The 26,352-nt window shown below is 41.5% G+C and overlaps 1 protein-coding gene across 1 annotated transcript; it reads left to right on the top strand.

The window, feature by feature from the left end:
- Positions 1 to 16,475: 16,475 nt before the first annotated feature.
- TTC14 (tetratricopeptide repeat domain 14) lies at positions 16,476 to 26,227 on the top strand. The gene is given in 11 exon segments (XM_042041871.1): positions 16,476 to 16,867; positions 17,086 to 17,285; positions 17,651 to 17,735; positions 17,824 to 17,953; positions 18,556 to 18,708; positions 20,026 to 20,097; positions 21,131 to 21,250; positions 21,332 to 21,454; positions 22,171 to 22,288; positions 24,234 to 24,343; positions 24,784 to 26,227. Coding segments are annotated over 11 exon segments (2,442 nt in total). The 5' UTR covers positions 16,476 to 16,509; the 3' UTR covers positions 25,757 to 26,227.
- The last annotated feature ends 125 nt before the right edge of the window (positions 26,228 to 26,352 follow it).

Genomic DNA, 26,352 nt, shown 5'->3' with positions numbered 1-26,352 from the left:
GCCTTTGCTGAGGACCTCTGATGCAGCTCTTCCTTGTGCTCTTACAGCCTCAGAGTCTGGCAATTGAGAGCATAATGGAGAAGGTAAAGTGGAAGCAGTTGTGACTCTCACTGGTTTATGGACACCCCTGAGCCCATTCGGTTTGCTCACACAGAATGAACAATTTGTAGGAAAAAATGGAGATGAGAGACAGAAAGAGGATAAACAAAGACTTATGCATCCAACAAACTAGAGGAGATTATTTTTCTATTTTTCAGCTGAAAAGAGCTGCATTCCACTACATTCAGTTTCTGCTTAGTGGGATTCTCTGTGTACTTTGATCAAAACCACAGGAAACCACTAAAAAGAATACAACTCTTTCCCAGCACCCCCTGTTGTTTTGACTGGCTTTGATCTATGAGGCAGCTGTTACTTGAAAACTTTAAGAAGCAGATGTGTAGTTAATAGCAAGGGAGCCAAAACTGTGAAACTCTGAAGATGTAAGAAAGAATTTTTGATGACTAAATGGACTATAACTTTATCTCTGCAAGACAAACACTAATATTTACTAGTTTTATATAGCATACCTGGCATACTAGGTTTTATACCTAGGTCAGGAGGATAAATTTCCGTGGCAATCCCAGATGCTCATTTTGAATATCTGGGTTCTTGGGGAACCTGAATTTAATTTTCAGGTTATGAACTGACCTGAACATCAGTAATTCTCTTTTGAATTCTTCAACACATCAAGGTGTTGCAAACAGGTGCTGCTCTTTCCACTGAGATTTCTGACCCACTGTAGGGTTTTAGGCAGGTGATTTCACTTCTGTGTACCTCAATTTCCTCATCTAGATATTGAGGATCATCATACTTCTGTATGTTACTTTGAGATCTAATGATTGCAGGTGCTGTACAAAGACAGTACTATTTTTCTAAGTAATATTTTAATTTTTCTATAATACCTCCACCTTGTTAATTAAAACAGTTTGGTTTTATTTCAAAGTGATAAGAGACTTAAAAGAAACAGGGCAGTTTGTGGACATACGAGGTTCACATTTTTGTTTTGTAATTATTTTTTGTATGAATTTATACATTTCTTTGGGGATTTCCTATATAGAAAGTCTTCCTGAAAAGTTCAGAGCTCTAGGCTCCCCTAGGCTGTAAATTTGTTTTATTTCTCTGTGCAACAGGCTGGCCTTTGGGCATCTAACAGTATTCTTAGGAGCCTGTTTTAATAATTTCAGAGCACTGATGATATTTTTAATATTTTTAAAGATGCAGGCTATCAAAAAGCCAGATATTTAAGTACCTAAAGAAAAAATATATATTGTGTGTCTCCAGCAGACAATAATCTCAGTCAAATTCTAGCTCTGAGTCAGGTGAGATTTGCTCCGTTCCTCTTCACAGTCAGCGGAGAGGGAGATTTTGCCTATCATTAGATCCGAAGAGCTGGATTCCTATTAAGAGTTTGCTCATGAGCAACAGAGGTGAGCTCTTGTCGTTGGCATCTTTGCTCTTCACAGCTGGGGACTGGCATTAACAAGATGTTCCAGAAATAAACAGTGCCCTGGTGACACGAGAGGGAGCAGGAACAGCAGCAGTGGTGTCCCACGTAACCCTCCCCAGCCTCAGGCTGCACTGATCAATCAGCAAGGACCTGGAGAGCCGGCAGCCAGGAGACTTTGGCTCTTCATCCCTCTGTGATGATTTCCCCACTGCCTCATCTCTGGCAAGTTTTAGTTTCGACCTCATTAGATACGTGACTCAAAGCACTTAAGCATTAGAGCCCAGGCATACAAGCAATTAACAGCAGATTTATAAATGTCACCGGCTGGTCGCCTCATTGTTGTGGCACACAAAAGGCTATTCTGAACTCTGGATTCCTTAAGGCACAAAATCAATGAGTAAAATGGTTTATAAAATACGAGCCTATAGAGCTTTACATCCTTGTGGTTCTTGCCAGAGTAAAATGCATTAGTTCCCTGGGGAACTGTGGGAATCACACTAAATTCCTCAAGAAAAGAAAATTTGAAAGCCCTCAGCAAGAACTCAGGAAATGCCACTTTGCATTTGATGCTTGGCCACAATAAAAATATTTATTCAGTGGAATAACTGTAAGAGAACATTTTAAGAGCTTTTCCATATACATTTTTCCACCCAAACTTATGTCAAACTGTCAACCACCTGAAACACACATTACAAAAACAAGTCCAGAAAGTACAAGGAAACAATCCTTTGAGATATAGGAAACTTCTGAGTTGGAATTTTTTTTTTTTTTGCTGTTTCCATTGTGACATTTGAAAGTTCAGATGTGACATTAATGATTTTTGAGGGTGAACTGGCCAGCAACTCACAAATGGCTCCTGAATTTGCTGTTCCAGGAAACAGCAGGCAAAGGGAAGCAGCAGAGTCTGTCAAGAGTTCAGCTGTTTGATCTGCTGCCTGGTAAAATCTCCAGGCTCTATGCCCTGCTCTAACCTGTTTCTTATTACTTGTAGCTGAAGCTATTTTTGAGTTGGTCAACAATCATATATTGGGCTGTTTGCTACAGATCTAATTGAAATGATACTGGTACTGGATCTAGTTATGTTTTTTCCTTGGAAAAGTGTTTGCCTGATCTGAAATAGGGGTAATGTGGAGGCCACAGTGTGATACATTTCAGCCCTACTTTGCCACCTAATACCAGACTCCTGAGATTAGCTTTTCTCAAATGATTCTTTTGCTCTAAGCCACAGGCCTCAAACTCAGCAATGACCTGAAATGGCTGCTGGCTGAAAAAGTTATCACTGATACAGGTAGCCACTGCAACTAGGTTTTAGAGGGAATATTCAGTTTATACACAAAGGAACACCAAATTATGCCTCATTAGTCATGGGTACAGTTTCAGTAAATGTTTTGAAATAAATATAATAGTGATATAATGCATTTGGGCTAAATTCACTGCTGCCCCAAGTGCTGTGACTTCACTATTGTTTGCTGTCATCAAATTCTGACCTTCCTACATCAGTATTATCAGAAGAGTTGTGGACAGTTATGTAGCTTTTGGAATCATGGGGATTTCAGCATGTTTTGAGGAGAACACTGCAAAATACATCCAGAGAAACATGACAAGAGAATGCAGAGGCCATTCCTTAACAATGCATCCCTGTTCAACATCACTTCAACATATCCTTGATCCAGGGGCTTACAGATTACATTATCATATAGCCTAATCTCTCCTGATTTCTTATGTCTTGTGTGTGGTGAAGTCCACAGGTTCTGTTGTTACATCGGCCACAGAAGAGAGTCCCAGCCGGGAAGGAACTTCTCATGCTCAGGTGTCACGAGGGGCACATCTAAGCCACACTAAGAAATGGAGAGCAGTGAAACTTCTCTAACACAATGTTCCTGAACTAATGAGTCTGCTTGGGAAGCTGGTGTTCTTCATTACCTCAGATTTGGCACCTCACCAGTGCCAGATCCGTCCGTCTCGGTGCAGTGTGCACTGAGTGTCCAATGCTGGTCACAGTGATGGGTTCTCCTCACAGAGCACCAGCTGCCAGGGAGAGCTGCCTGCAGGATTTCTGTGTAAAAGCCATATCAAAACTGAAAGATATATCATAGATCAGACTGTGTATTGATGGGAGGATCCTAAATTATGCTACAGCCCATATGGAGCCATAGGGCAGGAGTTCCCAGGCAACTGGGTGACAGGAACCAACCACAGGTGTCACACAGTGTGGTCACATTCCAGGAGCAGCTGCATTGCCCCAGCTCTGTGTAAGCTGTGGGCTGGGATTTCTGTGCTGCATCGCCTTGAGGCACAGCACAGGAGATCACCATTCCTTTTTCTCCCCTGGTGTTTGACAAAACAAATAATAGCTGGGAGTAAAATGGTTAGCATAGGTTTATTACCTTTGAGGGAAACAAATCACAAAAGGGTAAATTGAAATTAACTGGGTTGAACACAAGGTAAATCGATAGGATTATACCAGGTTCACAAAAAGAGAGGACTTTCTTCTATTCCGTGACCTTTTGTGAGGACGAGTTTGAGGAAACACACAAGACTGAAGAGAGAAGATTCTAGCTAAATAGCAATAATCAGATGTTTTTAGCAGGTGCTATAAGACCTAAACAGTGAGATTTTGCTACATGGATCCTTTTTTTGTCTAAATCCAAGGATGGACTAGACTAAGGCCACATAGATGCAGGTGGCTATGGGCACCGTTTCCAAAGCTCAGTGGCATCTCATTTGCTCTGGTGGGAATACAGAAGGAAAATTTCTTCTCAACAGACAACTCATCTAAGAATAATCCCTCAAACAGATTTTCAGGCTTCTTTTTGTATGTAGATATTAAGTAGAAGTAGTTTATGACTACTGAGACAGATTTCATTATTAGGAATTTGCATTTTAAGTTGAACTGAGCTCAAAAAAAAATTCCCTCTAAAATATTTTCCTCTATTTTTAATTCCCATTTTGAATTTTAAATTCTTGATTTCAGGTCATCATCCAGGGCAATTTATACTATGGCTTCACAATGTATTATAGCAATGACTACAGCTGCAAGCTTGCCAGACCTATTGCTGCAAGCAATACTCCATTACTAAAATCTGATTGAAATATGAACTATGAAATGATGACTATGAAATATAAAATTGTCATCTGTGCAGTGAATCATACTCATTTTCATAAATATATCTGCTCATATATACACCAAAATCGCAGATGTTTCCATTCCTGAAATAAGATTCAACTGCTATGATACCTTTTAATGTAGCCAAACAGTTGTTTGTTTCCTGAAGCTAATGGTGAGTCAAGAGTAACATCAAGATGCAGTTTGGTAAATGGACGAATGCTGGGTTAGAATAAGGTGATTAATTGTACAGCAGAGATCACTTGTAGCTCCTGGGAAAATACAGTCACTAAGAACAAAGACAAAGAAATAAATCCCATGTTAATGAAACCTCCCACATGTGCTTTGGATGCACTCTGGATGAGTTATGGAAAAAGTACAGAAAGAAACTGGGAAGCAAATAGTCTGCTCCTTGGAGGTATCAGAATCTTGATGAAATGCAAAAAAAATTGAATTCAACCAGGAAAAATGCCAATTAATCTCAAGGAAAAGAGTTCATGTTGTACATACTCACTGTGATGGACAAATCTGGGAAGGAGTAACATGAAGGACTGAGAAATTGTTGGAATGCCTGTGCTCATGCAGCATGAATAAGGAGGCATTGTTCATCTCCATATAACTGGCAGAAGAATACATGGGTTTCTAGGTAGCTCATTGCAACAAACATTCAGCGTAGGGCAGAAATAACTACAGAGGGATTTTTGTATAGACAGAAAGAAAGGTTGGAATGGATCAATATTTGTAGGCTGGTGAAAAGAAGGTTAAGTGGTTGAAAGCAAAGAACTTGCCAGCAGTCTACAAATGGGAAAGCAGCAAGAAAGGAGAGGAATTCTTTAGAATGTTCTAAGGCAGAAAGAAGGAAGAAATTAAAATTTAAGCTGAATACTATGATAAAAACCCTGATGCAGAAATGAACTTGTAAAAATCTCCCAGGGAACTATTTGAACCTCATTGCTTGAAGACTTGGACAAAGTCTTGAATAAAGGTATTCATTTCCATTAGTATCAGGACATGACCTTCTCACCAATTCCCATTAATCTGCATTGTGTAAGTGCCTTATGAGGCAGCAGCAAGGACTGGGCTGGCTGTTAATGCTTGGCTGGGGGAAAATAAACTCCAAATAAACTCCAAACAAATGCAGTTCAGACCCATGACAGGGCCTGGGACCAGTCCTATCTCCCAGATGAGTCTGTATAGATCTACGCTGAGGGAGTATCCCCCAAAGGCTTTGAAATTCATAAGTCATTTGTATTAGAATAGGATCTATAGTAATTAACTTCCCTATTTATAATAACTCCAAAGTGAAATGAGATTTGAAAAATAATGTCTGTCTTTCCTGTTGGTGAGTTTGCAGATTGTGGCTTTCCTTCTGGATTGACTTTTTGATAATTCAATGACTTTCTGTTCTGGTCCTCAGGGATTTTCTTCATGGGAGCACTAAACGTCTCACTGTCTTTGCCTGGGCTTCAGACAAAGCTTCTGACTGTCACTGTCTCATTCCTCTTTTGCCATACTGTGCCAGTGGGACCATCTTCACCAAATAGGATCAGTGAGTTCCTTGGGAAGGAGCAGTCTCTCTGTGGGCTAGATGGGTCTGTCTAACTTGAACACACTTTTAAGGAATATTCTTAGACTGAAAATGCCCAAATCAAACATTTACTGTCCGTTGCAACCTCCCGTGGTATCATATCCCACCTCTAGTTCAGGCAGGTTCAGATAAAATTAAAAGCCTCCAGATTGTTTGGTATCATATGTGAAAGTAGTTGTGACCTCAAATCACAGATAAAGCAGATAAAAAGTATTAAAGCCACTGCTGCACCTGGCACTGACAACTCTGTCGGAAGACACAGTTAGGTGTGTCACCTAAAGATGAATCAAACACAGATTTCCCACAGGAACCTTTGCAACCTAATAAGAAACATAAGGTGTGGGAGGAAGTGTTTGCTGTTTGTGTTCATATGCCAAGACTACACTGCACGTTCACATTCACATTATTATTAAATGTAGTAAATAAAAGTCTATGCAATTATATCCAAAATCATTTGGGGTGAGCAGCACAGAGCAGTGCAAAAGAGAATCACTGTTCTGGTGTTTTTGTGTTCTAGACAGTTGAAGAGACTGTTTTCATAGACAGCATCTTTTTAGTTTTCCAGTGTGTTTTGCCCTGTAAAAATATCCTCTGGTTTGTTTTGTTGGGGATTTTTTTAATGTCACTGTGGGAGTACAGTATGTGCCTGGGAGCAAATAATGACTCTTAAGATGATTAACATGTTATTAAACTCTGGAATAATCGCTGTCCTGTCAAGTGTCAACTCATGCATTTCATCAGCCCCATGTGACAGTGCTGGACTGCTCATTGCTTTCTTTGACCTAAGGAGAGTATTTTTCATGATCAGCTGCTGAATGTGACCCATTTGGAACTGCAAACAGCATAAAGAAAACAGAAGTGGGTAAACATTACTAAGTCACCCAAAAAAAATTACTGATTTTATACCAGTTGAAGTAAGCCTAAGCTGACTTTTCATGTGGTAACGTATGGGTGGGACAGTGAACAGCTGGGGCATAACAGAGTGTGAACTTTGCAAGAAATACAGATAATTCTGCTTTTCAGACTCCTGATGAGTCACATACAAGCACCTGCATGACGAAATGGACCTGTACCATCTGCTACAAGTGCTTTTGCGCTGGCCAAAGAGCTAAGCCTGAGTTTATGCCAGGGCCTTGAGTACATGTCCTTATGGAGTTTAGTCGGATGAGTTAAGGGGTTTAGTGGGCTGAGCTCAAGATCAGCTTCTTCACTGCAAAGAACTGCTATGAAGAAAACTAGAAGTGAGGGCCTGCCCCTGCTTACCCTGTTAAGTTGAGGGTTTATTATAACTTTCCCCACATTATTCTTCAGCCCTGTTGCAGTTGTGTCTCCACTGAGCTCTGGCCTCCAGCTTGATCCTAGACCCAAACCCACGGGCTGGCTGTTCAGCTGGAGCTGTGTCATCACTGAGGGGCCACTGGGCAACCACTGGGCTGGGTCTGACCCTGATCATTGTCCCCAGCCCTGACCCTGGCACTCCTGTTTTGCCCACCATCTGGCTCACCTTCTCTTCCACACGCAGGTGGCCTTTGCTACTCTTGCTTTGTCACTCTTCTGATTTCATGCATCTGAGTAACTGGGTTAACTCTGCTTGGTTTGGGTCTTCCAAGTAAAATAAGTGAAGGGCTGTAATAATTGCTTTCCAAGCTCCATCATGTTGCATAGCCAACAGCTGAAATCAAACTTGTAAGTAATGGTGTATTTTACCCCAACAGAGGAGTGAGACCAAAGGCAGATAAAGATACCCTGCAAAGTGGTACATTCAAACTACAGTTCACCTGCTGAGAGACTTTGATTTCTACCACCCTGCTGCTGCCTCTTTTCAGCTGTGAGAGCCACTGTACAAGAGAACAGTGGCTTTCTCCACTGAAAAATTCATTTGTTTTGTTTTTTGGGTTTTTCCAGGGAGCCAGCATTTAATCACTAAGATGTCTCATGCTGCTAAGCTGTGTGACAGCTTGATGCACCGAGGGATGCTCCCTACCGAAAATGTAAACAATTTATGCTGTATATTTTTCCGCCTAAAGAATCTACACATTTTTGCTAATAATGATTTTCCTTTTTTCTTGTTACAAAACAGTGTCTGCACTATTTCCAATTACAAAAAAAAAAAGTGTCTGCATTTCCATTCTGGTATCAGCGAAGCTAAGCAGCTCTTGTACTCTTATCTTACTTTACAATATATTTTTCTTCTCTGTGATCAAAGCAATAATATGTTTTCTTTGGGGGTAAAAAAAAGATTTGTATATCCAGGCTGCTGCGATCTCTAATAGCTAACACTGCTATTAGAGACCAAAATGACAGTTTCATCTCCCAGCTGTGTGAGGTGCAATTTCTGAAGTTGAATACAGAGGTTTACGGGCCATTTTAGAAACCAGCAGGAACTATTGCTCAGAGCCTGCCATTATATCTTAGAGTTCCACAATAGCCCTTCGTATATTTTGATACCTTCATTTGGTCTTACTGGAAATATTGTGTATTCTAATCTACTTTCCCCTATCCTTTCCCTGTCATGTCTCCTCCCTTTATGTGCTGCTGGTAGAGCACTTTGCCACAACTGATTTGTCAAAGACTCTCTATAGCTTCTCACCACCTGACCCTGTAAATTATCCATACAAGAAGGCACTTCTAGCTCTGTGTAGGGAAGGCTTTTCCTTTTATCTTGGCACCCAATGCCAAAATAACCCTCACAGTCTGGGGAAAACCACTTCTCCCGTTTGAAATTTCCAAACCTCTTCTGGATTGCAGGAGCCAGAACTCTCTTTGGATGCTGAACATTATTTAAATTTATCAATTTTGAAGAAAAACTGTACTTCATATTTTTCAGATGTACTTTGTGATCACTCCTAACACAAGGCAGGCTTTTCCAGCTTTAAAGAAGTGAAGCACTAAATTTGCATGATGAGATTAGAAACCAGGTTAGAGATGTGAAAGATAAAAAAAATAGCAGGCTGCATTGGAGGACCTGACAATAATCTGTTTTCCTGGCTGCCACTAAAATTTCTCAAAGGCACATTCTGGCAGCGGGGGGGAAACCAGGCAGTTCAACCACATCAGCTTGACTGTTACTTTTCAGGACCAACCTTTTCCTGGGCTATTAACCTTCTATTTAAACTTTCAATTGCACATACAGTATCTGGCACTACACAGGCCTTACAGCATTTCTGAAAGTGCTACATAATTTCCTTCCAGCTTCTCAACTAAGGAAACACTGTATTGGAGCTTTGATTAACCCTCTCTGTCAGTGAAGATACAGATTAGAACTCAAGTAGCCTGAATTGTGCCTATAAGGATTTTGTTGATGCCTTTTTATAGGCAGTACGCTGACATTTTGTACAGATGGAAAAATCTGGATTTCTTTCTCCCACTTACTGTTCTCCTACGCTCATACACACAGTCTCTCATGTATATATTTGCCAGTTGTAGGAGGATCAGAACATCACAATTACAAGAGGGGAGTATTAAACACCAGTGGTTTAGATTTGTATGTTTGTTTCTCACTCCCAATCAACTCAGCACAGAGCTACAGCTGTAATTAGTTGTGATAGCAAAAAATTTCATTTGCATATGTAAGAACTTAATTTGTGGTATACTAATTATCATCCATTCTTAGGCCAGAATCACAAAGGTATTCAGATGCCTAAGTTATGGTTTTTTGACACCTTCTTAGGTACATTCTTTGACTTTAGCAGCCAATATCTTAAAAAACAGAATTTGGTATCAGTGTCATAAAATGTGCTACAAAAGAGAGGTGCATGGAATGCATGCCTTGCATTTCAGGTTGTCTCTGTGCTTGATTTGGGACACAGTATTGGAGGTTGGGGTTTTTGGTTTGATTTGGGTGTTTTTGTAAGAGAGCAGTTGCTGTACTTTTGGCAGGGGTCCCTTCTGCTCTAAGTCATGGCCTTTACCTGCACATATAAATATCTTTATTTCACAGAAGTTGGGTTTTTTTTCACATTTCAGACTCCCTCCTCCTGCTTCTGCTTTAGATTTTAATCTGTTTCAGAACCTCTATTCCCTGTGATTATGTATTTTGTTCAACTGCCTTAATAAGACAAGAATCAAGAGGAAATCAACAGCTGCATATTTCTTATATTCCAGAAGCCCCAGTCAAACCATGTCTGGACTTTGACACTTGAATGTATTGATGTGTTTGGATTAAATCATAATTATAGACAGCAGGGCAAGCAAAGAAAGTTTAATTAACCAATTCCTGCCTTCCATGCTTGACCTGAAACCTGCTGAAGTCAGTGGAAATCCACAAAGTCTCCATCCAAAATCTCTCAGAGGCACAAAACTGCCCATTAAAACCAGTAACAGCTGTTTTTGTTTCAGCGTTTGTAATTTCTTCACTGAGCCAAAAGGCAGACTGGAACACCAGGCAACAGGTTTTACTTACAGATTTTAAAAGTTTTATGACAGAAAATGGAAACATCTATCAATAAATTACAAACCTAAAGATAATTATTAAGTTCAGAGCAGATATAATTTTTTTTTTTTTCATGGCTCATTAATTTACTTACAAGTCACTCCAGCTTTCTGGATTTAACACTGTGAGGAATTCACCAAATATTTAAACAAATAAATATCATATACATACATCAGTTTGGCATTTCACTGTTCCATCTGGCCTCTGCTTTTGGTTGGTAGGAAAAACAAACCTGATCTGTTGAGAGACTAATGAATATCTACTTATGGCTGTTACTTACTGGAATTATATCAACCAGATAATTCTGTCATTAAATTCTCTTTCTGTTTCTAAAAGTATTTCTTAATCACTGTATTTCCAAACAATTCTTATTGAGATAAAAATTAATTGGAAATCATATCACACCAATTCAGCTTATCATTTTTAATGAGAGTTTCACCTGCTAAAGACAAAAATAATTTTGGTACATTTTATTTGTTTTCAAGGCATGCTCATGCATTAAATGGGAGCAAAAGCAAAGATCATTAATCTGGAGTGTGAATTTGTATTGCCAACTGTTTAGCTCTTCATAAGTTAATAAAAACAGTTTCAAGATTTTAGTTTTAGTGTAGTTTAAATAGTGACAAATTTAAAAGAAATAAAGAGGCTGCTAATTAGTTTGTGACAATGGTTACATGCCTGGTTCATTGCAAGCAATTGAGAAAACAACTTCTGATTTTTGTACATTGCTCTTTAGGCAGTATTTATTGCACATGTTGCACAAATAGAATGTTAGAGAAACTGACCACGAGATACATAAGTAAGTGGGTTGTTTTACCAGAAATAGAAGATCTCCAACTGGTTTAGATATTCAAAATATTTTTAGAGACTTCTTTGAACAACTTTTGAAAGTTCATACATGTTCTATGACAGTTATAAAGATGCAAATTGCTGGAAAAATAATTTTATAATGAAAACGTGAATACTCCTCTACTACAAACAAGAGACTTAATAACAAAAAGAAGTTGCATGCCTAAAGATGTCTTTCTAGTACATGCAGCCTTGAGGCCAAATATTCACATTGTATTTTGCTACACCGTGGAAGTGTAATTTTGGGCTCTAAGGATGTGATCTACTCTGCTGACTGTAAAGTTTTGATGCTGCTTTAAGGTGCAATCACTCTAAAACTTGAAGTCCAGGATGACTCTCCCTTGCTGCAAAGAGGGAGATACTGCCAGTCTGTGGAGTGTTAGAAGCTGGAAAATCCATGAAAACCTCACAAAACCCTGTCTGCTCAGCATGACTGCTGCTGAGCCCTCATGTATCACAGGAATTTGCTCTGCAGGCAGGATTTCTGGATGTATTGCAAGCTGTACAGGTGGGTGTGTACATATTGTCTGTGTCATGATTGCTGCTAAGTTGCCTGACTGGGGCTCCTGCCAAATAAGCAAACTTTCATTCACCACAACCTGGTTTTCAGATTTAGGGTAAAAAAATGTCAAGGGCAATGTTCTCTCCAGTAACCTTTTCAGTTTCACCTGAAACCTTTAAGCACTTTTCACTACTCTGCAGGCACAAAACGCTGCACTGGGTGCACAAGCTGAACTCACAGCATACAAAGGCTCAGCAGTGCCACTGCCTGCAGCCTGACAGAAATCCACAGGACTCAGACGGGGGTCTCCATTGACATTTCTTCACCATTATTTTCATTGTACTCCAGCAGTGTCTAAGTGTCGATTCAGAGCCCAGGCGGTTCCTGCAGTCTGTCTTCGCATATTTATAACATGCAACTGACTATTCTTTGTCTATGTGTTTCTAGAAATCTGAGAAGGTCCTTGACACCAAAAACAGGTGCTGAGCACACTCCAGATAAGTCTACATCACTGAAACCATACTCTCTTACAGACTGTGCCAAAGCTGGACTGAACAATGCACTTGTTACAAAGGGAAATGTTTGAATGGGCATGGTTTGGGTTGCTCCATCACTCTGAATTTGGGGTTGTCTTCACACTTCCTCCATCATATTTGGTGATTATACCTGCAGACATTGTGTTTTCCTCACAGTAGGGCTATTAACTGGCTAGCAGTTATTCAGTGCTGAAGGTCCCTTCACCAGTCTTGAGCTAAAATAATATCTTGGATATTGGACAGTCTCTTTGCTGCTTCATAAATTAGCAAGTCTAGGCAGCAGGACTGCTTTTGGCAGAATTTTCCATAAAGCTAACACAGCTGGAAGTACAACTCTTCATATTCATTCTCATTACTACTACTATGAGCTTCCTCATTCTTAGCCGAAAGGACATATTTAGTTGAATATTTCGCTCCAGTTTGCAACAGGCTAAAATTTTTCTTCAGATGTGCCCAAAATTTACAGAGAATAATAATCTGATGATCTTGAAGAATCTAATCTTTTTATCAGTGATAAAATGTGGCTCTGAGCACAAAATCCTTTCCTGCATGAGATTTTCTTGTAAGCTTCACCAGCGATATTGGACACTTGGAAACATTTGAGGAGCAGCTTGACCTTGTTGCATTCAAGCTGTGCTCACTGGATTTGAATGAAAATCTGCTTAGTATTTCACTTACCCGCTTTGAAATTCTACCATGCCTATCAGTGTTTGGGTTGTTCAGGGGCAATAGCACTGTGAGTTTGACTCTGGGTTCAAAGCTGACATGGTGTAAATTCATCATCTTTTTATTGTGGGAGTTAAAGGCTGAATGATGGATTCTGTGAGCTGCACAAAATTTTAGGAGTTTTGGGATGCACTGAACTGTCAGAAGATCTACATCGAGCGTGCTCAGACAAGTCTGGTTTCAAAGTATCTGGAGTGTTTCTCCTCCAGCAGGGTGAGATGTTGACTTGTATCGCTTTCTCCTGCAGAATCAGGACACTCCTGCCCACCCTCTTCTTTTAGTTAAGCAGATGGGATCAGCACTACTCATCCAGACAGTTCCTAAATCAACGGAACAGAGGATTAACAGCGTATGGAGCATGCCCCCTCCTCAGACCTGGCATCTCCTGAGCAGTATATATAGCCCTGGATTTATTCCATATTCTTCCATTTATCATTATTCCTGCCTGAACTGTGGCAGCTGCTTTACCATTTTATCAAAAGCATTTCCTATTGGGTAACTGAAATAAAGCAAGCAAAGAATGAAAAGAAAAGCAGAAAACTCCCACCACTGAAAAGACACGGAGGTATTTTTAAAGTCACATTGAATATCCAGGAAGTAACCTGGGAGAGAAAAGGATGCAAAAGCTTGTTTGTGCCCTGGGTGAGGTGGAACAATGTACAATATGTCACAGTCTCTTACATTGTTTCTCAGTTCATTACTATAACCTGAAAAATAGGAACAAAAATTACAAGTTCATGCTTACATACTCTGCTCTGGTAAAGCTGTTTCTGAAGATGGAATTCTTTGGGGTAACTTAGTTTGCTTAAGATAATTTCAGAATGTGTTGGGCCCAGTTTAAGAATGGATCACTTTAAATATGAAATTAGCCCTCATGTTCAGGGACAAGTAATCTACCTTCTGTGTATTAATGTGTTATAAATTACTGAATTTCCTAAAATGCAATTGATTCTATACAAAGGAGAAAATGTCTGTAAGAAGAATCTGCTGTTGTAGGTGTTTCTGCTTTGATGGTGATTTTTGCTGGTGTTGTAAGTCCAGAAGTTGTAACATAGGAAGTTGTAACACACTGAAAGTCTTTATTCATAATGTCTAATTTCTTGTACACTGTGTGTGTGTATCTGCACATGAGACTGGAGAAATGCTTACTCAAGCAGAGTCCATGCTTCAAACTACTTTTTTTTATTAATTTTTTTTTTTATTGCTAGCTCTTATATTTGCTAAGCAACACCAATTAACTCTTACTCAAAATACCATTCCCTCAAATAAAACTGCCTCTATACGCAGTTGTGCCACACAGCTTGGGACACTGCATTTGCCACATGATTCACCCAGGAAAGGCTCCTGTCTGCACTGGATCCGTGCAGGTGCATTAACCTTCCCATGTCAACCTATGTCTAATTAGTCTTAATGTCTAGAAATTTCCATTTGGTGTTAACAGTGTTCTCCCACCATGGTAACCAGCAATCTAAGAGCACACCTGGTCTCATACAGATGAGGCAGACTTTCAATCAAAATCCTGGCAGCTGTTTGGTACATAGTAAGTGTTGTGCCTCCTTTATCTTCTTCTGTATTAAAACAGGGGGGCATGAAATGAAACTGAAATATAAATTTGCCCTTCCAGTGTCTTCCCCAAGTCTGCTAAACCAGTGATATCCCTACTGGCTTTGAACTGAGCTTCTGAGACCAGAGTCTTTGATATGATCCTTGCCCTCTCAGTCACGCTGCTTCCTAGAGGAGTCCGTGTCCCTGATCTGCTGACAGCCAGATTGCTATTTTTTCTTCAGCATGTTACTGAGGGGAGAAGTGACATTATGCTGTTTGCAGTGGGATTTTCTCCCCCACCCACCTTTTAAAATTAATTATTAAATTCGATGCCAGGGACAAATTATTCTTGGGAGCTGAAAAACTGTGATCTTTCTAATAGGCTTGGATTATTTCCAGCTGGTTTTAAGCACCTTTCTCCATTAGCTGGAGAGGTGATTAGCATGAAGAGCCTCCTGAATGAAGTGTGTTTTTAGCATCTAAAGTTAGCTCTGGAGAGCAGGGCAGCCGAGCCCGGCGCCAGGCCTGTAGCAGTAGCTTGGCTGTGCCCTCAGCCCATCGCCTTCTCGCGAGGGAATCGCCTGTATTCCCTGTTTCAGTAAAGCCAGGACATCTCTGCCCGCACACTGTGTCACCCTGGGTCACCTGTGGGAAGTGCCGAGGGGAGCCTATCCTAGGGACAAGAAATCGGGATTAGGAACGCTGCGGAGCTGAGCCCCAGCCCCGCACCGCTCTGCTGGCTCATGCATTCTCCTTTATTCACAGAATCACGGAACCAACTGGGTTGGAAAACATTTCCGAGATTATCGAGTCCAACCCGTGACCCAACACCACCTTGTAAGTTAGAGCATGGAACCAAGCGGCACATCCAATCTTTCGGTAAACACCTCCAGGAACGGCGGCTCCACCACCTCCCTGGACAGCCCATTCCAATGTCTAATCACCCTTTCTCTGAAGAAACTCTTCCAAATGTCCAACCTAAACCTCCCGCGGAGCAGCTCGAGGCCGTTTCCTCTGGTCCTGTCGCTGGCTCCCTGGGAGCAGAGCCTGACCCCACCCGGCTGCACTCTCCTGTCAGGGAGTTGCAGAGAGCGGTAAGGTCCCCCCTGAGCCTCGTTTTCCCCAGGCTGAGCCCTCCCAGCTCCCTCAGCCGCTCCTCACTGGACTTGTGTCCAGCCCCCTCCCCAGCTCCGTTGCCCTTCTTTGCACTCGACTGCCGTAACTCGATGCCGACACAGCAGCGCTGGCCGAGCCCCGACCGAGAGCCGCCCGTGCTGTTCCAGGTCACTCCCTCGGAAGCGAACAAGCTCCAGGCAGCGCCCGGAGAACGCGGCGGTGCCGCGGCTGCGCCTCCTCGAGCGACGCCGGCTGAGGCGGCGCTACCGGGCCCGTGACACCCCGGGTTCGGCCCCCGCGCTGTGCGCTCCGGGCTGGGGCCCGCGGGACCGCAGCGCCCTCTCCCGGCAGCACTGCCGCGGGCACGGGCCGCCGCTGCCGAGCCGGGCACGATTCCCGTGGGGAAAATCTGTGTAATTTGTGCTGTGTGCCTTAATTACGCTCTCTTTAATTAGTCTCTGTTTATCAACTAGAGACGGGCCCGCGAATAGGGCGGGCAGCGCCGCCGTCGCTCAGCGCAGTCCTCCCGCCCGCCGGGGGCGCTGCGGCCGCCGGGTCCCGCCCTGTGCCGTTGCCCGAGCGGCGGTTCCCGTTCCGGGCGAGGCGGCGGCGTTGGCGCTGGGATGGATCGGGAGCTGCTCCGACAGGCGCTGAGCCACCACGGCCCCGCGCTGCTGTCGCTGCTCCGCGCCGAGCAGCACGACAACCCCGACTTCCGCGGGCTGCTGTCGCCGCCCGGGGCCGCCCCGGAGCCGCCCCGCGGGGCCCCGCCGGCCGCCTGGTGAGGGGCGCCGGGGCAGCGGCCGGGCGGGCCGTGAGGGGCCGCGGGGCGCGACTCACCGCGTTCTCCTTCCCCCAGGAAAGAGAGGGCGAGCATCGACACCGAGATAAAGCGCTTCATCGCCAAGAAGGCGGATCTGCTGTTCGCGCACTCGTGGAAACCCAACGGGCCGATCGAGGACACGATCGAGGAGAATGAGGGTGTGTGAGGTGGGGGGCTCACTCTGTAAGGGCAGCACTTGACTTAGCGGTACCTTTAAAAACAGACTGAAATTTTTTCCTATTGATTTTTATAGGTTGTGTGCAGTCTTCCTGTTAGCACAAAAAAAAAAAATATTTTCGCGTGTTTTGTTGTCAAATATTTTGTGATCTCAGGATGTCGCTTGGACCTTTTGTAACTGGCTGTGCTCTTGTTGCAGAGTGTTACGCTGTCATGCCACCCCTGGAGAGGTTCATGGAGGTGCCCAGGGAGGAGAGGAGAGAGTTGTTCTTCCGCGACATCGAGCGTGGCGATATCGTGATTGGGAGGATTACCTCTATCCGTGAATTTGGCTTTTTCATGGTGTTGATTTGTCTGGGAAGTGGTGTCATACGGGAAATTGCAGATTTGGAAATCACTGTAAGATACAGTTTTGGTCAGTACTTCATTTTTGATGTGTATTAGTTGCCTCTTGCATCTCTTAACGGAGTGGAACGTGTAAAGGTGAAACAGCTTTGGGATGATGAGTAGAATCTGACTTTGTGGGCAGCTGGTGATAGTTCGCTCAGCTAGTGAACACATCTTGCTATGACCCACACTATTGGGTTGAAAAGTTCATAGTTTGTGGTTGCATGAATTTTTACTTGAACGAAGCCATATTTTAAGAATCACAGTTCTGATGTGCATTAAGCTTAAAATAATCTTTTTCTGGCTTGATCTTGGGGAGCAAGAAAACCCCAACCTTTTGGCTTCACGTGTAATATTCCTGCTCTGTTCTGTTGCAGGCCCTGTGTCCTGTGAGGGATGTGCCTCCTCAAAGCAACCATGGAGATCCTCTGTCTTACTATCAAACTGGAGACCTTATTCGAGGTGAGTAGCTGCAGAAGTTATCAGGAATTGGTTGTTTAGGGTTTGAGCCCTTTCTGTAATTTTATCCTCCCCTTTATTATTTCTGCAGCTGCGCTCAAGGACGTCAACCGTTACCACGAGAAGCTTGCAGTGTCGCTTTACAGCTCGGCTCTTCCACCCAAACTTTCCAGCACAAAACTGGGCGTGATCACTTCTGATGACTTCCCACTGCATTATAAGTAAGGATGTGCTGCTTGGCTGCACTTGCTGGGTGCAGTCAGGGTGTCTGAAGAGCATCTGTGACAGGCTGGCTGTCCCTTAAACTCGTCAGTGGGGTTTCTGATTTAATTGGATGATCACATCCTCCTTGTTGTTCTTCTCTTTAGCATACTTGTGTCTGGATATGTAGGTGTGGTTGGCTTTTTAGCTTCTTTCCAAAACTATTAAGGAAAGGAAAAGGCAGAGTGAGATACCTGTTGCTTTTGGACTGTGTTAATAAACAAATAAAAAAAAACCCCAAACCTTGGGAGACTGGAATAGGAATTCTCAACATTTTAAAATTCCCTTTAGAAGATGGGGACACAGCTATCTCTGTAATATTTGTAATGTTTTTGTATGTCCTGGAGATACCGAGGTGGGTGCCCACATAGGTTTCAGAAGCTCATTTGGGGTAAAGGACATAAGGGTAGGTAAATAGCAGGAAAATATGTGCCTGTAGAAGAGAACAGTTTGTGAGCAGTAATACAGATACTGTATAGGCATTTTTGTTCTAAACATATGCATGATGAAATAGAGTATGGAGCCTGAGGTCTCATTTGTGTACATTGGTGCTGTTTTTAAGACGAAGCCTGGAAGTTGCCAACACAGGAGAGACATTCGAAGAGGTTTTGCATCGTTCGCCAGGATTTGCTAATCCATCATTAGTTGAATATTTAGCAGAAAAACTGGGACTAAGTGAGTCAAATCCACCGTCTTTGCTGAGAAGTCTTCAAATGTAAGTGATTTTTACATTGTTCCTCTCCTGTAGCTCTGTGGAGATTATTCTAATCCATTGAAATAGACTTGTGAGTGGGAATCCTAGACCACTTAAACCTTTTACGTTTTGACTTGCATGACTGCAGTGTACATGTCCTTAAATATTTAAAAGCAAACTCCTCTAGAGTAAGAAATTTGCATTTGAAATCCTATTGCTCTGAATAAGTGTTCCGGTTTGGCCAAATTTAGAAATATATCCTCTGAGAGAAGGCACAACCATCCCTCCCCCACCAGGTTCGGGAAAGGTAGATTTTCCTCGAAGGAAAGTGAAGGAGATAAAACTATTTATTTACCAAACACATGGGAAAAGGAAAATAATGCTAAATAATAAAATCTCTCGCTGTGGAAAAAAAACCTGGGAAAAGTGTTCAAGTCCTCCCTTTGGTCTCCTCGGAGCTGGGGCTTGGCCCAGGGCCAGGCCCTCTGTGCCCAGTGGAAAGTCCTCCCGATGTGCTCTGATGTTGAAGCAGTCCAGTAGAAAAGGGAGAAAATCCAAAATTCCAGGGAAGGAAAAGGAAAGTTCAACTCTCAGTCTCTCTCTGGAGAAAAAGAAACTGAACCACTTGCCAAAAGCTGACTGGAAAGCAGCAAACCGGGTGCCTCCTCCCTCCCGTGCCACAGCTGGGGAAAAAAAGTTGCTATCTCTGTGTGACCTTGAACAAGCTGCAAACTGCTTTGAAAAAGTTTTGCTCAGTTTTTTCCTTCCCCCTCTCAGACTCAGTTTAGAGGCATAAAAAGGCACAAAGTTAATTTCTGGGCATAGGGCAGTGACATGGGATACACATCATAAAGTCACCCCAAGACAATAAGCAACACACCTTAACCACATGCAATGTTTGATATCAGATGCTTAAGGAATGTACTGTGTAGCTTGTCAGCTTCGGTGGATTGAAATGCAAGATGTTTAGGTTTTAATGTCTTCTGACAGATGTTTATTCACAATGTTTATTTTAGTAATAGGTTTGACCCCTTTTGTAAAATGGAGTCAAATAAATGGAATGATGTTATGAGCCCTACTTATATTAAGCCCAAAGCAGGTGTGGACTTTGTAGTTTTGTTAAATCTACTGCAGTTGTTCTGGTTCAGTTCAACACTTCTAGAATGGTTTGGGAAAAACTGGTTTCAGAAATATGAAAGAACAGACCTGACTGAGGGAGAGCAGTACGGCATGTACAAATAATATTTCAGCTTATTTCAATTGCACTTCAATACTGTAAGCTTAACTTTGTAGACTCAGCCAGCCAGCTTGATGTTTTTATTTGTTTATTCCTTAAAGTAAAAATTTCAGTGAAGAAGATTTTGCCCCTGCCTTGAGGAAAAAGCAGTCTGCATCTTGGGCCTTGAAATGGTACGTGATATTTCTTGTCAGAGCTTGTTCCTAGGTTGGATAGGGTTACAGGTTCTATTTCTTCAAAGTAAACACCCATTGAAACAGTTTTTCCACTGCATGTGTAGCGATGTAACCAGGATCTTACTGAAGGTAAACCTATCTGCCAAGTGGGAATGTGACAAAGTCCTGAGATCCAGTTCCAAAATGTGTGTCAGGTTTAAGGGACAAGTTCTTAGAATATTTATAATATCCTGACCTATTCTAGAGTTGAGGGCAAGGTTTGTGATAACACCAAGTACACAATTTTCTGTTTTATAATTGAGTGTTGAATGACCTCATACTCATAAAGTCATTTAAGCCTCAAACTGTAGGTGCAACAAGTGCACTTGCTGTCTTTGGAAAGTTAAACGGAACGGCAGCCCTGGATATTTGCTGTTGCTGTTACACTGTGCAGTGTATTTGCAACATTGATTAATTGCAGAAAAGGTTGCTTATAATGTTAAGTTAAATTTTAATTTTTAAAAAAAGTCTATAATGAACTGTTCTGAAAATCAATTTACATCAATTCTCTTCTAGTAAGTTAATCTCTTGGAAAATGTGCGAGAAATGTTCAGGTAATATGAAATGTAAAACCTCAGGATATTTGTGTGAGATGAGCTGGTTTCAGTGTGCACCATCTGCCCATGTCACCTTGTGCCGTCGCTCTAATGGGGATTTTTAGCTTTGGACATAATTAAGCCTGTTCAAGGTTAATGGTGGTAGGTACTCATAAGTTTGTGCAGAAAATTGCTTAAACAATAATTCCATAAATGAAAAACAATGTAACATAGTGGCACTGTCTGCAGAAATGCTCTCGAGTGCCTTAAGATTTTGGATTAAAGATAATACATTTTTGTGGAATTAGGTCACCTAATTGAAATGCCAGTGTAAAATACACAATAACAAGGTCAGGTTTTATTACCTGTCCCTTGTTTGGAATCATAATTTGTGAGTAACAGAACAATCTGCATAAACTAACTGTACATATATATTCTAAATATTTTTTATCCAGTGTGAAGGCTGGGGTGGATTATTTTAAGGTTGGGCGCCACGTGGAAGCCATGAATGAGTACAACAAGGCTTTGGAAATTGATCCACAAAATGTTGAAGCTTTGGTAGCACGTGGAGCTCTGTAAGTCTGCTTGTTTCATTGTTTATTCCACTTTGTGAAAGAGAAACATCACTGTTTCACATGCAATTTTTGTTGTTCTAGATATGCAACAAAAGGAAGTCTCAACAAAGCCATAGGGGATTTTGAAATTGCTTTAGAAAATTGTCCTACCCACAGAAATGCAAGGAAATACCTGTGTCAGACCCTTGTGGAAAGAGGCGGGCAGTAAGTGTTGGAGTTGTGGGTTTGGTTAGTTGTTAACAAGTTTTCTCATAGTATTTTTTTTAATACCATTCTAGTGAGGACATAGAATGGCATCTTTCCTTCCTGGCTATGTGTTTAAAGAAAAAAAAGAAGTCCTTGGAAATATCCCTCTTGTGTAATTGGTTTACACTTTGTCCTCTGTCCCAGTTAAAAGCCTGGCAAAATATTTGAGATTTAATCCTCGATACCCTTTTTAGTCCTTGATACCCTTTCACTTGTAGGATACCAGGCTTGCATAAAGTCCTGTGAATTGTTTGAATATATTCCAAAAAGTTTAGGATTGTTTGTTTGTTTTTTTAAAAAGGTTTTGTAACAAAATGATGTTCCATCACTCTGCTGAAATACTGATGAACCACTCTAATGCAAAATTTTAATTTTGAATATTTAGGGAATAGGTTTCTTTTATGCCCTGTGTTAAGAAGAGAGAATATTTTTGAAACTGGAATTGACATTTCAAACAATAGAGTTACAGGTCAGGATTAGGAGATGATAAGGTCAGAAATACTGTTTTGTGTTGTTAGTGAGGTGAGCTGAGATGATAGAGGGGGTCTCAGAGGGATGCAGTGGTGGTGTCACAGTGCAAATAAGAAATACTTGCAAATAAGACAGCCCTAAAATAAGAAAAAGCTGTCAAAATCTGTGTCCTAATTGTATATGAATTATCACTTGAATTTTAGGTTGGAAGAGGAAGAGAAACTGCTAAATGCTGAAAGTTATTACAAAAAAGCCTTAAGCTTGGATGAGACTTTTCAGGAAGCAGAAGAGGCCTTAACAAAACTCCGTAAGCACATGCAGGTGATTCTTTACTTTCTTTTCATATGGTGCTCTCAGTGACAATAAGTGAACATCAGAAGTCGTATTAAATCCTTTGAACAGGAAGGGGTTAAATTGATGGTTTGTCTTATTCTCTGCTTCCCTACTCCACAGTAAATTTTTCTAGTGAGCATTATGGCTGTACCTACCAGAAGAAAGGTACCTCTTGGTGACTCCACTGTTTTGGGATAGTAAAGAAATGCCAGACAGTGGAGACAGGGAAAGAGAAAAGCAGGATAAGAATATCCCATCACACAGTGTTATTAATGAGGTTAACGTAAAACATTCTATGAGTACAAATGTTCAAAATGTAAAACACTTCCACGAGCCAAAGAAACATTGTTACCATAGTCGGGCCAGACCCTTGGTCCTTGGGGTAGTTACAGAGAGTAATGCCAGGCAAAGCTGAGGCACAGGGAGCTCACATGAGAGGGAAATTGAAAGGTAATTTAAAGGAAAACAGCAGGAGGTGGAGGGTGGGTGGGCAGACAGTTTGAATATCTCAGCTTTCTCCTCTGCTGTCTGGTGGTTTTTTTCTCTCTTCCCTTGCACGCAGCATGTTTCCCAGGTGAGCCTGCTGGGTCTCTGTGCTAATCTGAGTTGTCATCTCTTCCCTTTTATTTACCTCCTTTGCTTGTGTTGTCTTCCAGAGTGAGTCAGAGTAAAACAGAGCACTGAGGAACAGGCTTGTGTTGTTCTGTGCTTCTGCATGTGAGGATGTACACAGGCTGGGGTAGATGGCCTTAGTCAGCAGTTCTTCAGTTGGTGGAGCCATAATGCTGACAGGATGTGTGGAAACAAGGGGGAAGAGGAGATAGGACAATCTTCATAAAACTGAACTACACCAGAGATAAAGATGTGTATGTTATTTGAGCAGTACCTGCATTTGGCTGCTTCAGAAGGAGGTGTCAGTTAAAATGATGAAGAATATTCCCAGCAAGTAGGAGATAAATGTTACTCTTTTGACATTCTCCTGCAGTCATTGATGCAGCAGATAAAGAACATGACAGCTGTTGTTTGTTGCTATGCATGGCCTTGGCTGCAGTGAAGGGTTTCCTTTATTACAGCTGTTAAGACAGATGCTGACTTTTCAAAACTATAATCAGACTTTCTGCTCAATCTGGATAGAGCTACTCTGTAAGGCTGTAAGTGGCAGAAGTCTGATCTCTTATGGACTTAAGTAGTTTAAGGATTATTTATCTGCTTAGATGCTCTCCTGCATTTACCTGTAACTTAGTACATAAGTCTGATACTGTCCCTGCTGTGTAGAATGGCTGAAACAACTCTGTGGTGTGTTTTCCTGTAATACTGATTATGTGTTTTTCTCCAATGCATTTTCCTCTGAACGGAACTGTTGCTGTGTCTGCCGTCTGGTGCTGCTCATCACCACCAAACCCCTGGAACTTGATTTCTTACGTAAACTATGCATCAAACTGCTCTGTGAAATTGTTACAAAACGGTTTGTATTCAAACATGGCCAACTTGAATTCATCTTCAACTGGGTTCTGCCATGTTTTTCTTGTAAACTACAATAATGATGACACTTTCCCTCAAACTCTCCTCTGTGTTTCGGTTGTTTGGGGGTTTTTTCCTTATTTTTCTACATGTTGGTAATATTGGGGATTTTTTGCATATTCTATCTACAACTTTTGGGCTCCATGCTTCCTGGTGTGCGGGATCATGGGTACCACTGCAATGACTGGTCAAATATATTTTTTAATGGAATGAAAACTGCAATATGGTCCTTAAATTTAAACCTGACTGTCACAATGGCCAATGCCAAATTCCTGAACAATATTCCTTTTTGGTCTGGGAATCCTGGTAAAACATTCCTGGTGTATACATTTGGATGGGGTTGAATGGGGGGAAAATACCTGTGTTAACATTACTAATGTAATCTTTTTTATGATGCTTGGGTTCAAAAAAGAAATCTTTGGAAATGAGGGAGAAACAAGCTGCCAAAGAAGAGAGACAGAAAGCAAAGAAAATAGAAACAAGCGCAGAAAAATTGCGTAAGCTCTTAAAAGAAGAAAAAAGGTAACTGTTATATTCAGTGTTCTGGTTATGTGGCAATAAGTGCAGATGAGACTGTAAGCAACCCATCTCAACAAGCTGTAAGCTGGGGAGAACTTCTCCCTGGGTAAGCTGCTTTTCCTTCAGAATGATTTTGTGGACAGTGTCCTTTACTGCATATAACCTTTAATGGAGCTGTGTGTGAAAGAGACATTGGTTAAGGAATACTTTGCAGTGTGACATATTTGCAAAGTGTAATGCCATGTGAAACTGGGAAAGATGTCTTTTATTACAAAATATTCAGTGGATTTAATCCTAATTTTTTGATCAAGAAATGATATTTGAAATGGTCAGGCTCAGTTTCTGTTCCCACCTTATAGTCCTACCTGGGGTGTGCAGATTTGCTTTCTTTCAGTTTTTGCCTGACACTGAAGGTTATCTCACAGGTTAATTTTTTTTTTTAGGTTAAAGAAGAAAAGGAAAGTATCAACGTCCTCCTCTTCCTCCTCTTCTTCATCCTCCTCTTCCTCCTCCTCCTCCTCCTCATCATCATCAAGCGATTCATCATCAAATGTATCAGTTTCTTCTTCCTCCTCTTCCTCTGATCACAAGAAACGTAGGAAAAAGCGTCGGCATAGATCTGAGTCTGCTCGCAGCTCCAAAAAAAGCTCATCTAGAGCTTCTTCCCATTATAAAGATCAGAATAGGAAAGAGGAGTGGTATTCCCCTCCCGCTGATACCTCTGCTTCCTTTCTTAACCAAAGTTTTGAAGTGGAAAAGCTGCTGGAAAGGCAGGACAGCGTAGCGTGCCCAAAAATGGAGGTAAAAGAGAAAGACAGACCCTGTTCTTTTTCGAGGACTTCAGGTGATGATGAAGACACTTTTGGAGGTAGGTGTGAAGATTCAAGAGATTCTTACAGTAGCTCCAGAAATCAGCCAAGTCATAGCAAAATTGAAAAATATGGTAAACCAGAGAGATTTTTCTCCAGTTGGAGGGGTTCTTCAGGTTCGTATCATAAGTCAGATTATAAACCCAGGATGCATTATTACAGGAGATTTGAAAGGGATGGAGAGTGGAGAAGAGAGCAGTTTAAGAGACATGGCTCAGGTCAAGACAGGTATTACATGTCCCCTGGGTCTGACTATTCTGGCAGGTCAGGGGGCAAGTACAGGTCATATTCTAGCAGCTGCTCACATGAAGGTGACAAAGGTTATGATAGTGACAGGCACCATAAAAATGAAAGTGAGTCTAAGAATAGAAAAAGAAGTTATGAAGAGACTGACAAAACAAAGGAACCAGATGAAGAAATGTCTTTAAATGGTACAGAACAAGCAGAAAGCGGTGTTAAAAGAAACCTGCCTCAGAACTTAGTTAACATATTCAATCAGATAGCTGAGTTTGAGAGGGAAAAAGGAAGTAAGCAGAAGAAACAGTGAAGTACCTGAGAATACACTATTTGGATGAGTGTAGTTATGTGAACTTTTAACTTAGTATCGAGTGAGGAAATACACACAAAGAGTGAGAGAAAGGCAGAATTTTTTCTGTATTCCGAATGTGAAAGAATTCTAAAAGATCATATGGTGGAAAGAGATGGAAGAATATCTTACATAAAATATCAGTTATTATTTAAGATACAAATTTCCTGTGCTCTTAATTTGAGGTGTTCCTGTACAATATTGTGTCTGATGGGCTGAAATCCCTTGATACCTCTGGGTGTAGTTTAGCTGTGCTCACATCAAATACGCACTTTAACAACAGATGGGCTTGGTTTTTCTTGTCCCTGGGGTACAATTGACTGTTGATATTTTTCTATCAGACTTAACTTCCAGCTAGGATAACTGAATGAAGTCATGTGCCATCAATGTATATAGCCCATTTGGTCATTAAATTTTCTTAATTTTTCTTAATTTTTTGTGTCTGAGTTTTTGTGAATTTTGCTGGGATGTTTCATCCTGCTGCACTGTTGCATGTGCTGTCTACTCCATGGAATCCTGCCCTGTCTGTGAAGGTAAGTGTATTGCATGTTCTCTAA

Source organism: Corvus kubaryi, unplaced genomic scaffold (assembly GCF_017639235.1).
Source record: "Corvus kubaryi isolate FWS band 111438036 unplaced genomic scaffold, C.kubaryi_AGA036_p1.0 37397, whole genome shotgun sequence".
NCBI classification, from domain to species: Eukaryota; Metazoa; Chordata; class Aves; order Passeriformes; family Corvidae; genus Corvus; species Corvus kubaryi.
Note: the sequence above shows the minus strand (reverse complement) of the source record. Positions and strands in the feature narration are given on the sequence as shown.